The 14,675-nt window shown below is 50.2% G+C and overlaps 1 protein-coding gene across 1 annotated transcript; it reads right to left on the bottom strand.

Annotated features, from left to right (window-relative positions):
* Positions 1-5,050: 5,050 nt before the first annotated feature.
* LAT2 (linker for activation of T cells family member 2) lies at positions 5,051-13,370 on the bottom strand. Its single transcript, XM_062507247.1, has 11 exons — positions 13,276-13,370; positions 11,902-11,941; positions 10,449-10,492; positions 9,575-9,629; positions 8,900-8,943; positions 8,095-8,133; positions 7,477-7,507; positions 7,263-7,342; positions 6,773-6,838; positions 5,948-6,010; positions 5,051-5,139 (listed from the first exon to the last, which is right to left on the bottom strand). Exons 1-11 carry the CDS (start codon positions 13,361-13,363, stop codon positions 5,051-5,053), a joined length of 639 nt encoding a protein of 212 aa, XP_062363231.1. The 5' UTR covers positions 13,364-13,370.
* Positions 13,371-14,675: the final 1,305 nt, after the last annotated feature.

Below are 14,675 nucleotides of genomic sequence, written 5' to 3'. Positions count from 1 at the left end.
AGGTGTGGCCTCACCAGTGCCAGCTACAGGGGAAGAATGACCTCCCTGCTCCTGCTGGCCACACCATTCTGGCCTTCCTGGCCACAGGGCACACTGCTGCCTCGTGTTCAGTCAGCTCTTCAGTACCCCCAGGTCCCTTTCTGCCTGGCACTCTGTCCCCAGCCTGCAGCACTGCAGGGGTTGTTGTGGCCAAAGTGCAGGACTTGGCACGTGGACTTCATCTTACTGGATTCTGCCCATCCATCCAACTGTTCCAGGCCTCTCTGCAGAGCCCTCCTACCTTCCAACAGATAGACAGACGCTCCCAGCTTAGTGTTGTCTTCAACTTTTCCAGGAGTTTGCTGTGGGAGGCAGTGTCAAAGGCCTTGCAATTAAGCATGGTCTGGTTACAGCAGTCAAACAAAAGAGTGCATAGGCGCAAGCTGGTGGTGCTTGCACTTCACTCTGTCCATTTTGTTGATTTCCACCCCAAGTGTTCAGTTCCCCACTGCAGCTGTCTTGGTACCAAATGGATGTTTCCTGGCAGCACCAGTTGGCTTCAGCCTTGGGACTGGTCCTGCACTGAGGCAGGGGCAGGTCACACCCTCCTGTTCTCTGACAAGCCAAAGAGGTCACAAGTTTCAGCAACAAGAGCTGGTGGCATTGTGAACTTTCCCCTCAAGTCTTCCTTGCAGCACTTCTGGCAGAGCCTGTAGACAAACTTTTGTGATTCAGTGTGCAGCAGAGCAAGGGAATTGGCAGCTAAAGTGCAGGGAATGCAGAAAACAGTGCGTGGAATAATGGGTGTAATGCTCAAAGTACATTCTTTGTTCACTAGATATGTATTGAACTTAGGCTTTGGTTCCCAGCCAGTGAGTTACTATCTGCACAAACTCTATTAAATACACAACTAATAGTTTAATAATGGGGCTTGAAGTGCTGAGTTCTCTACAGACACAGCATCACAGCTTTTGTCCCTAAAAATTTAAATAAGGTTAATTTTCCTTTGGCTGCATATCACAGCCAGCCTACTCTGCTTTCTCATTAAATGTGTTCATTGCTGAATGGGGAAGGAAGAGGTGCTCCCATGGATGTTTCATAAACCAGCAAACACTGTATTTGGATGACTCAAGGCCAGTCCTTACCCTGTGGGATGTGCCTGCCCACAGTCATGGTGGCAGTGGAAGGGTGAGGAACATGGAGGCTCATGGTTCCTGTTCCTACCTCATTTCAGAGGGTTTCTTCTCAATGATATTCAGCAGCTGCATTTCACAGCTCCAGTTTGGAGCAGACTCCTCTGGGCTAATCCTTTCCAGCTCTGCAGAGACATAATCACACTCACTTTTCCTAAGAAGAGAACTAGTATTGATCCCAGAGGCCACCAGCTCCTCCTGCTCTCCAAAGGCATTTGTTCCCCCTCTGAGTGCAGAGCTGCTGCTTTCCAGCACTTAGCACAGACTCCCCACTCCATTTTCAGAGCTGCACCAGCCAGAACTACTTTTCTAAAGCTTCTTAAATTGAAAACAGGAAGTGAATTTCTCACTTGACTGCCTACCTAATGTGAAGAGAGAAAGGTGGACCCAGGAGAGATACAAGTCTCCTTGCATTAGGGTCAAACAACACAGTGTCTAGCAATTCTGGTTGAGCACCAGGAATCCTTGCACACCTAAAGCCAGTCCTCAAAGGACAGAGTGCCAGTGAACACACACATCTGTACTCACTCACTGCAAAGAAACACCATGAGATTGTTCAGAGCAAGACTAATAGCAGACATTGATGAGAGCTCTGAAACAGTCCCTGGATGCCTTCCAGTGTGTGAGGTGACTGGCTGAGAAGTGCTCCAGAAGCTTTACAAAGCTAAGGATTTATCCCTCACTACAGCTGACTGCTCTGGAGAGCTGCAAAGGGGGATTTGCTCAGACCCCAAGAAGTGAAGATTGTCCACATCCAGTTCTGCCCTGCTTGCTTTAGCTCCACAAATTTCAAACTCAGACTTTGGCAGTGGGGAAATCTTGTACCAAGAAATCTAACTGGTGGAATCTGCCTCTCTGCTTCGTGAGGAGAGCAGTAAATCCTGTATTTTCATGTTCTGACCATGCACTGACCTAATGCCTAGAACTTTCTGGGAGGTCTCCAGCTGGATCTGTTGCTGTGTGCCAAGGATCTGTCACTGCTGCTAATCTCCTATTCATGAATGGCTCTGTGGTTGGGAGATGAATCATTAGTGGGTAACATCACCAGAAGTCACTCAGAATGAGCTCACCCTTGCAGTGAACAATCCACAGTCTGCAACACTTCATGGAAAGTGGAAGCTTCTTAGGTGCTGAGGGTGAAACCAGTCTCATAACCCTGGGAGGTACAGGCACAATTTCAGTGACAAAAGCACCCCTTTCCTGCCTGGGACCCTGTGCAGAGACAGCACTGTCTGTGCTTCTGGCTCACAGGGACCCTGCTGCCATGCACCTGTGCAGGCTTTTTGCAGAGCATTTGACCATGAGGAAACCTAAAGGTGTGAGGAGAAGCTGGGCTGGGGTGAGCAGAAAACCAGGCTGTAGCTCCCTGTCTGTGTGTATTCCTGAAGTGCACTAGATTTTCTCTGCTGTAAAAGTCCTGTGGAAACTTGCAGCATTTGTAGGAACCACTAGCAAACCTTCTCCTGAGCCAAACTCCAACCCCACCCACTGTTTCAGCTTCACCAAGGGTGGGCACCTGTGGTCTGACTTGGTGATTCTACTAAAATTAGAGCCAAGTCATTTGCAGCAGGAAGCACCTGACATCCCTTCTCCCACTACACAGCTCTCTAACCCTTGGCTCCCCTTCCCTGCTCACTCACCAGGAGTGTGGGCTGTAGTCTTTCCTGAAACAGAGTTTTCTGATCTGATTTTGAGAAAGAAGGCTTTTAATGCATTTTCTCCCCATAAGATCCTGCACGTCACTCCATGTAACCTCACATCCTCCCATTTCTGTGTGACCTGATCATGCAGACATCTATATTGCAAACCACAGCAAAACACCCCACTTTCTTTGGAAGCTTTTCAATTTTAATAAATAAGTGTTCCAGGAGTGCTAGATCTGTGCATCAGGGCTCAGGAGATAGGGATTGTTTCTGGGATGATGTTCCAACAGCCATATTGAGGTACTGGTACAGTTTCTGAGGCTGGTGTCTGTGGATCTGACACAGTTTCTGCTGGTTCTTTGTATAATTATAAAACAGGTACTGAAACATGAGGAAAATTGCCATAGACCAACATTGCGAATTACAAGCCATGGATAAGGCAGACGTTTAATCCTCTTTAGCTTTTGTGAACAGGTTGGAATCTCATTCAGCTCCAGACAACCACTGCTGTTATAAACAACCTCTGCCTTGCCAGTTCCTCTCACATAGGAAACTGCTTCTATAGGAGAGCACAGGAACTAAATCAGAATGTAATCCCAATGGCTTAATACCATCCTGCACGAGTCACCCTGACAAATTAAGTAGCTGGCTGCATTACTGCTCAGCAAGTTAAGGATTCATTTCATGGCTGTCAGGAGAAAACATTGCCCAGACTGGCCATCCTGGAGTGGACATGCAGGGAAATGAGATTGGGATGAAGAGCCTGGGGCTTGCCCGTGGTCGCTGGGGGCAGAGTGCTTTCTCCAGTTGCTGGTTTGCAGTTGGACTTCTGTGGGGCTTCAAGCAGTGCATTTCTTCCTTTCAGTAACACCCCTTCTACATCACTGCAGGCACAGTTTGGAGAAGAGATTTCACTGAGGGGTGGAAATCTCCTCTCTCCCTGTGTGCATGTTCGCTGGGTGCGCTCTTACAGCTCAGCAAAAGATTTCTTCAGACTTCATGCAGAATACTTGAAATAAGAGGAAAAAAAACAGTGATTCCACTGACTTTTAATCCCTGTTTTCAACTTAACTCTGCTGCCTGCTACATTTTCTTTCCAGGGACAAGTAGTGAGATACACTACAAAATATCCATGTCTAAGCAGTTGTGCTCCTGGAGGATGATCCCTGATCAGAGCAGGAGGCACAGAGGCATCAGAACCCATTTCTCAATTCAGCCTCCCTTGGTGGAGAACTGCTGGCATTTGTTGTTTGGACATTGAGATTTCAGAATATTACTCTGCTAGCAAAGGCTACAACAGAGGCATCATTATAATGGTAAAAACATGCCTGGCACCAAGATATGGAAGGCTCAGGTTTCTCAGGCTGGGTTTTTCCATGTCCAGCTACATCTGGCAGAAGGAAATGCCCTGGTGTGCTGAATAGGGTTACATTGCTTTGCACGATGGGGACAAATCTTAAGTATTCTTCATGGCTTCAGAAAGATCTGATTTTGTGGGTCTGTCCACTGCTGTCTGGGGAATATAAAACCCTGTTAAACTAGAGCAGCTGGCACGTGGCATAAGGACAATCCCACTGGGTCTCTGCAGGTGCTCAAGAGAGTAAAAACCCAAAAAGGAGAGCGATACTGGTCCCAGTCTGTCTCCCAGCTGGAGTCCTAGTCCAGTCTGGAGAAGGGTGACCAGCACTAACCAGCACATCATTCACTGTCCCTCAGTGTTATGCAACCTTCCTGCAACTCTCTGCAGTTTTTTTATTTTATCTGTCTTGAGTAATACTTTATCAGCAGCAGCAGGTTGATGTTGATAATGGGGCAGGATATGTGGTCTTAGCACAGCAGGCAGGGCTCAGCTGAGGGACTCCCTGCTCAGAGCAGGGGGTGCTGGGTGTCCCTGTCCACTGCATGTAGCAGCACTGCCTCAAGCTGCTCCAGAGCAGTTCAGTTCCTGTGCCTATTGGAGGAGGGCAGTGCTGGAGCTGGGAGGTGGACTTGGACAAATCTGGCTCCATGGTCTGTGTTAGTCAGCTTGGCATCAGCCAGAGATGAGGCACTGCACGGGGTGGGCTCCTCACACTCCTCCCCTGCCCATGTGGACTGCTGTGCTGCTGCTGCCAGCAAGGGCAGAACTCCAGCTGAACTCCCTGTGGCATAAACCAAATCATTCCACACCTAAATAAACACCATAAATCAAGTCCTTGCACCCTACATTAACATACCAACCATTTACTCTTGTTTCTAGCTTTGCTCTGACAGCAGGGCAGGGCCTGACACAGGACACGTGTTGATGTAGTCTGGCTCATCATCCAGGCTTTCTGTCAACGGGGCTGTAGGTGAGGATGGGAAGCACTTATCAGTGAGTGGGCTGATGCAAAAACATACAGACCACACAGGTCACACCATGTATCCTACCAATATTAAGCCTTTGGTGCTGACATGTGTTAGTGCCTGGGCTAAGAAAACTCAGATCAGTGTCAAGGTCTCCTTGAAGAGGCTTCAAAAAGGATCATGGCAAATTTACAAATACTCTGGGTGGTTCTTCAGAGCCAAAAAAGATTTACTCTAGAGAGTGTGCAAATGGGAATCAGTTTGCTTAGACAACTCTCCCATCAGAGACACAAAGTTCTTAAATATGTATGTATACACTCCCCACTATCCCCCAGGCCAGAGCTACCCTCATGCCTTGCAGGAAGCCACACATTAAATTAAACTGTGGTTAAAAGGGTCAGCTTGAGAAATAGGCCCCCTGAGTACAGCAGTAGAGTCAAGGGCTGTCAAGGGCACACACCACTTGGTGTGTGCAACCTCAGATGTAAGAGGATGCAAGACCTGAAGAGCAACATTTTCCTGTAGCCCCGATGGTCAGGGTTTAGGCACAGCTAGATGGTGGCCTACCCAAATGGTAGCCTTTGAATACAACAACCACCACGTCCCAACAGAGCAGCATTCAGTTACAGGAGTGTGTCACAATTTGCACATTGCCTTGGATATTTATCATGGACAACTGGGGGGAAAATTTGCTCAAGACAAGAGTGATGGCTGTGTTGCCCTTGCATGGTCTATACTGGCCTAGTGCACTAGGCACTCTGCTCATGAGCCCCATCCCCAAACAGCAGATAACAGCTGGGAACATACCTTGTCCTTGCTTGAGTTTCCATGTTTGTATTGCCATGCTGTTCTCGTAGTCTACAGCGTCATCTGTGACAAGGAAGAGTTTGGACAGGATGATACTGAACAGCAAATGGACTAAAAAGGGGCCTTTGTGAAACCCCCTCCTACCACAGTGCTGTGCATGTGGCTGAGTTTCCAGCCAGCACAGATCTGCTGATGCTGCCTCATCATTTTTCCAGCCCTGGCCACGTGCCTGGATATCTGCAGGCACGGATGGAGATCAGACAGGTCCCTGCTGCTCCTGCCTCCTCTAATCACTCTGCACAAAGCCAGGCAGGAGCAGGGCAGGCTTTAGCAGTGCAGAAAGCATGTGTTAACTCACAGAAGGAAACCAAACTGACTTCCTATTTTGATTGCAACATCCCAGGACTGATGCTGAAAGCCCTGAAGGGACACTGTGGTCCAGTGCCATCCTCCAGCAGCTTCCTGGCTGCAGCCTTCTTGTGCTGGATTTGGTGAGAAACCTGAGCAAGGGGCTAGAACTGTAATCATCCTGGCTGAAACAATATAAAAACCCTAGAGATGCAGACCCCAAAGCTCCTGAATTGCTGCAGAAACCACCAAGTCAATGGCATCAGGGTGGAGGTATCACCATATGCATTTTCCTGCAGAAAGGGGAAATGTTCCAGGCCTGCTCTGTGCATGCAGCAGCCCCTGCACACCAGCTCCATGGCACAGGGCTGGTAGGAAGAGCTGAGCTGTGAATAAGCAGGTTTCTCTTGGCTAAGCAGGTCACCATCCTTCTCTACACTGTGTGTGATACATGAACTGTGACAGCAACACACTTACCTGGATCAGAGCCCTGAGACACTCCAATGGTGACATTTTCATAGGAATAGGAATCCTCATCTTTCTCTGATGGAGAGAAGAAAGAGTGACACAGGACCTATGGAAGTGTAAGTGACCTGGGAAGATCCCTCAGCACCTGCAGGAGGGGGCTGTTTCCCACAATGAATTGTAGATTAGCTAAAAAATTCGGTCTGTGTGACAGCCTGTGGTGACCAAGAGGTGGAATATCTGAGTACAGTGGAATCAGGTGGGCACTTCTACAGGAGCACAGTCACCAATGGTTTTGGGCTGTCCTTTTTATCGACAATAGATGGACTGATGGGGGATTGGACACCCCTCAAATCCCACAGCTCTGCTACACCCTCTTAATGAATTTGTCTCCAGGACCCACACTTGCTTCAGGCCATACACAGTGATGCACAGACCAGCAGGAACATTCTCATGAGCTCCCTGGAGCCATGGGAGAGCCAGGCTGGATGAAGGAACCCACCTTGCTTGCCTGGACACCTACCACAGGGTGGATGGAAGAACCTGGTGCAATTGTAGTAGTTATCCAGAGATATGGGCTCCCTGTGAGAAGAGCAGTACTGTTAGCTCCTCCTGCCTGGCATAGGCTCCCCAGGCTGAGCTATGGGAGCACCAGGACAGCACTGGGACCAGTATGGTTCCACTCAACTGTGCTGGGGGCAGCACAGGGTACTTACACATAGGTATTGTCTTCTTGCACGCAGCTCTCTGCAAGAACAAGGGTTTGCTGTCAGCACCCCACCATGGCATCAACCTGAGCAGCCAACCCTGGGTACAGCTGGACAAATCCCCCAGCACCACCACAGCTGACATCTCCAGCAGCCACAAAGCCCTGGCACAGCCCTGAAGCCTGTCCACAGCAGAGCCAGGTGGCTGGAGCACAGGTAGCCCTGATCCACCCCAGGTCCTGAGAAAGCTCTGGCTCACCATTTCTCATGGACACATCCTGCCAGCTGGCAGGGAGATGGGGAATATGCTCCCTGCCCTGGGAAAGGAGAGCACAGCCCCACACACCAGTAATCCTCTTAGGGCAGGCACCAGCTCACAGTGCCCCAGGAGGGAGCAGGGGGCTCAGGAGCATCCATCCCCCTCCACTCTGGCCGTTAATCAGATCAGTGTGTGTCTTACAAAGCAATCTCTAAACTGACTGGGACAGAGCTCTGCCAGCTGCAGTGCCAGCTGCCTGTGTGCTCCCTGCCAGCTCCCATCCCCTGGGACCTCCCATCCCCTGGGACATCCCATCCCCTCAGCAGCCTTACTTCCCAAACCCCCACATGTACAGCTGCAGCATTTACCTGTCAGGAAATTCTGGTACCTGGACTCATCCCTGCTCCCTGGGGACAAGAGAGGGGCACGTTACACATGAACTCCAGCTGAGTGATGGGAGCAGTTTGGCAGTGGAGGCACCAAGCATTTCAGCACCAGCAGCTCTACCCCCACTGAGCTCTGAGGTCAGGGGACACGGCTGCAAGGTTAGACAGCCCAGGGTCCAGGAACTGGGACAGCCAGGGGTGATATTTTAAACAGTCTGTGCCTGTGGCTCTAACCAGGACTGGTCAGCCACAGCAGGATGAGCACTGGGCTTTAAACTCAGACTCAGGATAGATCCAGATTAAGATGGACATGGACCTGTTGGAGCAAGTCCAGAGGAGTGAACAAAGATGCTCCAAGGGCTGGAGGCCCTCTGCTCTGGAGACAGCCTGGGAAAGCAAAGGTTGTTCATTCTGGAAAAGAGAAGGCTTTGGGGAGACCTTAGAGACCCTTCTAAATGGGAGAGGGACTTTGGTAAAAGGCTAGGAGTGGCAGGACAAAGGGGAATACCTTTCCACTGACAGAGGACAGGGTTAGATAGGATATTGGGAAGAGATTTTTCCCTGGAAGGGTGGTAAGGTCCTGGCACAGGCTGCCCAGAGCAGCTGTAGCTGTCCAATCCCTTAAAGTGTCCAAGACCTGCTTGGATGGGGCTTGGAGCAACCAGGGATAGTGGAAGGTGTCCCTGCCCATGGCAGGGGGTTGGAAGGAGATGAGCTTTAAGGTCCCTTCCAACATCAAGTGCTCTGTAATTCACTGTATCTGTGCCTGTCCCAGGAAGCTGCTCACCATATCCAGTGTGATGGGAGGCACTGAGCTCTTCAGTGGCTTTTCTGAAAGAGAGAGAAGAGACCTAAAATTCCAGGTCTGAGCAAACCCTACCAGCAGTTACACACCACCGGAGGGGCCATCCATGAAACCTCCCTGTGAGGTTATCAAGCACACACATGGAGCAAGGGGAGATCAAGAATTTGGGGTAAAATCCCAAAATGGGAATAACTATCCTTGAATATTGCAGCAGAGATATCATGGCTGTGTAGTTTCTGGGTGTTTTGGTGATGGGGAGAAGGGGATTTATCACACCAAACTCCTTATAAATGAATAGTGGCCATTTATTTTCTATGTTGTATCTATTATGTACAGCCACAACTCACTTTCCTGGGTTTGATTTAATCAGTTACCAGAAGAATGCAGTCAGACTGAAGAAAATTCAGAAAATGTCTAAACATACTATTGACCATCAATAAGTGAAGCAACCTGATCAAGTTGGAGATGTCCCTGCTCCTCACCAGGGGGTTGGACTATATGACCTTGAAAGGTCCCTTGCAACCCAAACTATTCTTTGATTTTAAATACAGCCCAAGCCACATCTGTGAGGCCCAGAATGCAATCCCAAATATTCATGTATGCTGGGTGAACTTCATCCAACCTTGGCTCTAGAGCTAGATTTGGGTTTTTTCCTACCTTGCTATTGATAAGTTTTCAGGTTCCTTAATACTGTCCAGCCTTCGGGTTGCAGCTGGCAACAATAACAACAAAATCACCGTGTTAATTATTATGGCAGCAGCAGATATTTCAAAGAGCACAGAACATCCACCAGAGAGGAATCCCTGGGACTGGCAAGCATTTTCCTTATGCATCCTAAAATAGCTTCCAAATTGTTCCTTGATTGTTCAAAAATGGTCAAAACAAGAAACAACTAGATAAAAAGCTGGCGTCTGTGCAGATCACAGAGCTTGCAAACACTGGAGGAAGCTACAATTCCAGCTGCTGCCTTGTCACCCACTTGATTTGGGGTCTATTCCCCTCCCTCCACACTGCAAGGTGCAGTTGAGAGCTTTGGTCAGGCTGGGATAAAAGACTTGTAGAGGGGTTAAGGGGCTTGGACCCAGCAGAGTCCTTGGGCAGGGCAGAGCCATCTGCAGACGGGCACATTTCACACGGACCTGGCGCTGCTCCTCGTGACATAAAACTCAAAAGTGCAGTGCTGAACCCAACCTGCTGCAGGAAGCAGTGAGGGGGGATGATGAATGAGTCACTCCTATCACCCACACCTTCTTTTCACAGGGTGCACAGCATGGCTCCAAGAGCCCCAGTAGTTGAGGTGTCACTTTTCAACGACAGCGCTTTAGTGAATTATTTTCAATGCAAAGGGCATTTTTCCCTACAGCTCAGAATTCACATACCTAGAAGCATCTAAGGTGGCTTAGACAATCCAGGTCTCATCATTTCATGGCCTGGCTTCAAGGTGACCCTTGGAACATTACTTTCCCCCTGCTGTATGCATGTGGGGCTCTCACACCACAAAGCAGGAGCCACATGCAATGTTTATACTCACTGGAATGGGATCGAATCACCTCAAATCTCTGCCGGCTTTCGAGCCTGGAAAAAATAGTAGTACAATTTCAGCTGAGTGTTGGGGTTTATGACAAGGAAAACAGATACATGAGACCTGACTGGTGAGTGGAGGGCAGAGAGCAGCACGCTGGGCTCTGTGAGATGCCAAGCTGCATCACTCATCATGTCATGTAGGGCTTGTGTGACCTGGGAACATCTTCCTGGACTCTTCCTTGATCCTTTAAAGAAAAAATGTGGTTTTGGACCACTGTAGAGCAGCCAACGTCAGCAAGGAAAGGATCCAGGACTGAAGAAAACATCATTTAGGATAATTCCCATTCTGATGCTTCAGTCACTGAAGGCCAGAAGAACCTTTTTACCCCCCAAAAAAATGGATGTTCATGGATGAAATGGCTTCAAACCCCACTGCTTCACCTCCACTGCTGGCTCTGCCCTTCCCATCATCCCTTAACATCAACATGAATAAAATAACATTATCAGTGATAACCTATGCCCAGTAACTTCTTTATTTCTTAGTTAATAGGAGAACTGCTTTTCAGTGCATGAGATAATTCAACACCTTTTCTACTGCAGGTGTTTCTACATGGGCACTTATTAATTCCAGTTTTGGGAAACCCTTTCCCTCTTTTTCATTGGAGTTGCCCCATACCCAGCTGGGACTCATGGGCCGGTGGGAGAGCTGTCAAAAAACCCAAACATAAAATCAAACCACTTTGCTTGCAAGACACCCAAATCACACCTCTAAAAAGAGCATGCAGCATCACAAACCTGAACCCAAACCAGGTATAAATGTCAAGAAGTTGGGACGATTCAGGAAGAGTCTGAGGGATGGAGCCTGTGGGGGACAGTCTACAGTGGATCACTCCAGAGCCTTTCCCCACAGAAACAAACACCCCAAACACCTTGGAGGCCTTTGCAGAGCCCCATTGCACCTCGTTTGCTTCTGTAGCAAAGTTTACAACCCAACTTTTCTTTTTTTTAACATCATTTACTGTGGTTTGTCTGTTGCTGAAGGAAATAAGGGGGAGTACACTGCATTTCCTTCATTTCTTGTGCTGCAGGTCAGTGGTTGCTCTGGTACACGGTCCAACCAGCACCAGCCAAGGGCAGGGGCTTCTTTATGAAGTAAATAACCTTTCTATCTCATCTCAGGGCACAACAGGACACAATAAGAACTTGCCCTTCTCTCCCAGACCTTTTCCAACTAGTTAATGATTCAATGACACCACAGGCAGAGCTTCAGTTTCATTTTGGATTATTCTCTGTAAAGGCATTGTCCCTTCAGCAGCACCTTGGGCTGGGGCACACTGCCTTGCATCCCATCCTGGCATTATTCTGTTTTTCATAAACCCAGATTTCAGCTTGGGTCTGGCTCTGGGCCTCACCTTGGGTGAGTTATTGGGGGAGAAACATGGTTGGGAAAGGCAACTTACTGACTCCTCTGCTCATTCAGCTGCGTCTCCCGTTTGGTAGCTGGAAGACAAGGGAACAAAAAGCTCTTAGAAAGGATGACGTGGGAGTTAGGGAACAGAAAGGCCAATACAATACATTCACAAAATTTCTTCAGCACATTAGGACAGCAGAGGTAGTGAGCAGCAGTTGCAGTAGGGTTTTGATTATTTTTTTTTAAACTATGTTTAAATTGTGTTTTTTTGTTTCAAACCCCACAAAGCAAAGCAGCCACTCCTGCCCCAAACCGCAAACTGCAGCTTCTCCCCCATTAAAACCCACCCAGTGCTCGGGGAGGGGCCCAAACCCCACTGGGCGCTCATGCTGCTCTCTGTACCAATTCACCCTCCAGCTCCCCTTCTGCTCCAGACCCTCTGCAGGATTTGTGTGACTGGAGCGAGTCCTCCCAGGTGGAATCCCAAAGCCACCCAGCAGGATGAGTATGGAGAGGGACCTGCATCCTGCAGTGTCACACCTGTCCCAGAGAAGGAAGGGGTGCTGAAGTTTTGGGGCTCCTTCCCTCCCGGCTCTCTGGCAGAGAGCCCCACAAGGGCAAAGCAGGCTCACAGCTGAGCAGAACCGAGGTCCCACGGGGGGACAATCCCAGAGGAAAGCGTGGCCGGGGCAGGAGAAGGAGCAGGGGCAAGGACAGGAGTAGAAGGAGCAGGGGCAAGAGCAGGGGCAGGGGCAGGAGAAGGAACAGGAGCAGGAGCAGGGGCAGGGACAGGAGCAGAAGGAGCAGGGGCAGGGACAGGAGCAGAAGGAGCAGGGACAGGGACAGGAGCAGGAGCAGGGGCAGGGGCAGGGGCAGGGGCAGGAGCAGGAGCAGAGGCAGGAACAGGGGCAGGAGCAGGAACAGGAGCAGGAACAGGGGCAGGGGCAGGAACAGGAGCAGGGGCAGGAGCAGGAGCAGAGGCAGGAACAGGGGCAGGAGCAGGAACAGGAGCAGGAGCAGGGGCAGGGGCAGGGGCAGGGGCAGGGGCAGGAGCAGGGGCAGGGGCAGGGGCAGGGGCAGGGGCAGGAGCAGGAGCAGAGGCAGGAACAGGGGCAGGAGCAGGAACAGGAGCAGGAGCAGGGGCAGGGGCAGGAACAGGAGCAGGGGCAGGAGCAGGAGCAGAGGCAGGAACAGGGGCAGGAGCAGGAACAGGAGCAGGAGCAGGGGCAGGGGCAGGGGCAGGGGCAGGGGCAGGAGCAGGGGCAGGGGCAGGAGCAGAGGCAGGGGCAGGAACAGGAGCAGAGGCAGGAGCAGGAACAGGGGCAGGAGCAGGGGCAGGAGCAGGAACAGGAGCAGGAGCAGGAGCAGGGGCAGGGGCAGGAGCAGGGCAGGACAGGGCAGGGCAGGGCAGGGCAGGACTCACCTGGGGACAGCTGGCACCTGATGCAGAGGCTGACGGCCGCCCCCAGCAGCATCAGCGCCGCGGCTGCCCAGAGCTCCAGCTGTGCCATGGCCCGGCCAAACCAGCCTGGAACACACGGCGAGGGACCCCGTCAGCTCTGGGGACACACGGGGTGTGGGGACATCCCTCGGAGCTTTCAGCCCAAAAAGCCGCGGGCTGTTTGCCCTCCCACCCCCACGGAGGATGCTGAGGATGCAGGGGGGACTTTGGGCTCGTATGACAGGGCAGCAGAGGCAACGCTCTGAATTCTGAATTTGTCTTTCCCAATCCCCAAATCCACCCTGCTGCCACCAAACACTGCCGGCACACGGTCATTTTTTAACATCTAGAAGAGAGGGCAAAAGGGAGGCACTCGGCAATTTTCAAACACCCAAAACCTTTGCACAAAGCGTTCTGGCTCTCTGAGTGACTTCCAGTGTTCGATTCCCCACGCCTTTTTCTGCACGGAGCTGCCTCAGCCACCGGCTCCTCCCCTCCCTTCCAGGACAGGCTTTTCCACGAACAGCAGCTAACAACTTTTGGCAATCAGCATGATTTGGCTTCAAATTCTTCCTTTAAAATACAAAACATCCGACAAATATCACAGAAAGTAGCCTGCTGGCACTGATCATTTACCCCATTCCTATTCCCCAGAGTCAGATTTTCTTTAGTTACAGAATATTTTAACTCATTTTTGTTTTTAATAAACTTTCTTTTTTTTTCCCCAGGGATGGAGACTTCAGCTTGCCAAAGGCCAGTACATCATCTGGCTGGCAGGAATCTTTCCTCCTGCCTACCTTCAACGTCTCTTATTACAGCTTAAGCCTGTATTAAATTGGTGAATGGAGGAGAAAATATATATTATAGCAATTGATAACTAAAATAATTCAAAATAATGAAACAAATGCCAGTAGCAGACAATAGAAAGCAGCAGCTTGATTATGCCCTGCTCAGCATCTTCTACCTCTGTTTGATTAAAGTGGTATGAACATTTCCCTGCCCAAACTCTGCAGAAGTTTGGAAGTTGCTCTGACAGCTTGTTCACATCAGAAAACCCCAAAGCCTCCTCTATGGCAGCTGGGCCTGTGGGGGCTGAGCAACTTCGTCCTGTCCCTGCCAGGCACTGGGAACAGCAGCTGAGCATGTTGGTGGGAGCTCTGTGGTCCAGTTTGTCCTTGAAGTCTCAGTCCTGTGCCACGGTCCTAATTATCAGGGCATGGTGAAAATCAGCATGGGGCAGGGAAAGGAGGGGAAGGAAAATCCCTCATTTCCACTCAGGCAGACCTTGAGCAAAGCCAGGAGCAGTGGCTGAAGGGGTTTGGTGTCAGCACCTTCTCAGTGGTTCCCAAAGTCCAGAAATGACCTCGACAAGGCTTTGAGAC

This window comes from Cinclus cinclus, chromosome 22 (assembly GCF_963662255.1).
Source record: "Cinclus cinclus chromosome 22, bCinCin1.1, whole genome shotgun sequence".
NCBI lineage: Eukaryota > Metazoa > Chordata > Aves > Passeriformes > Cinclidae > Cinclus > Cinclus cinclus.
Note: the sequence above shows the minus strand (reverse complement) of the source record. Positions and strands in the feature narration are given on the sequence as shown.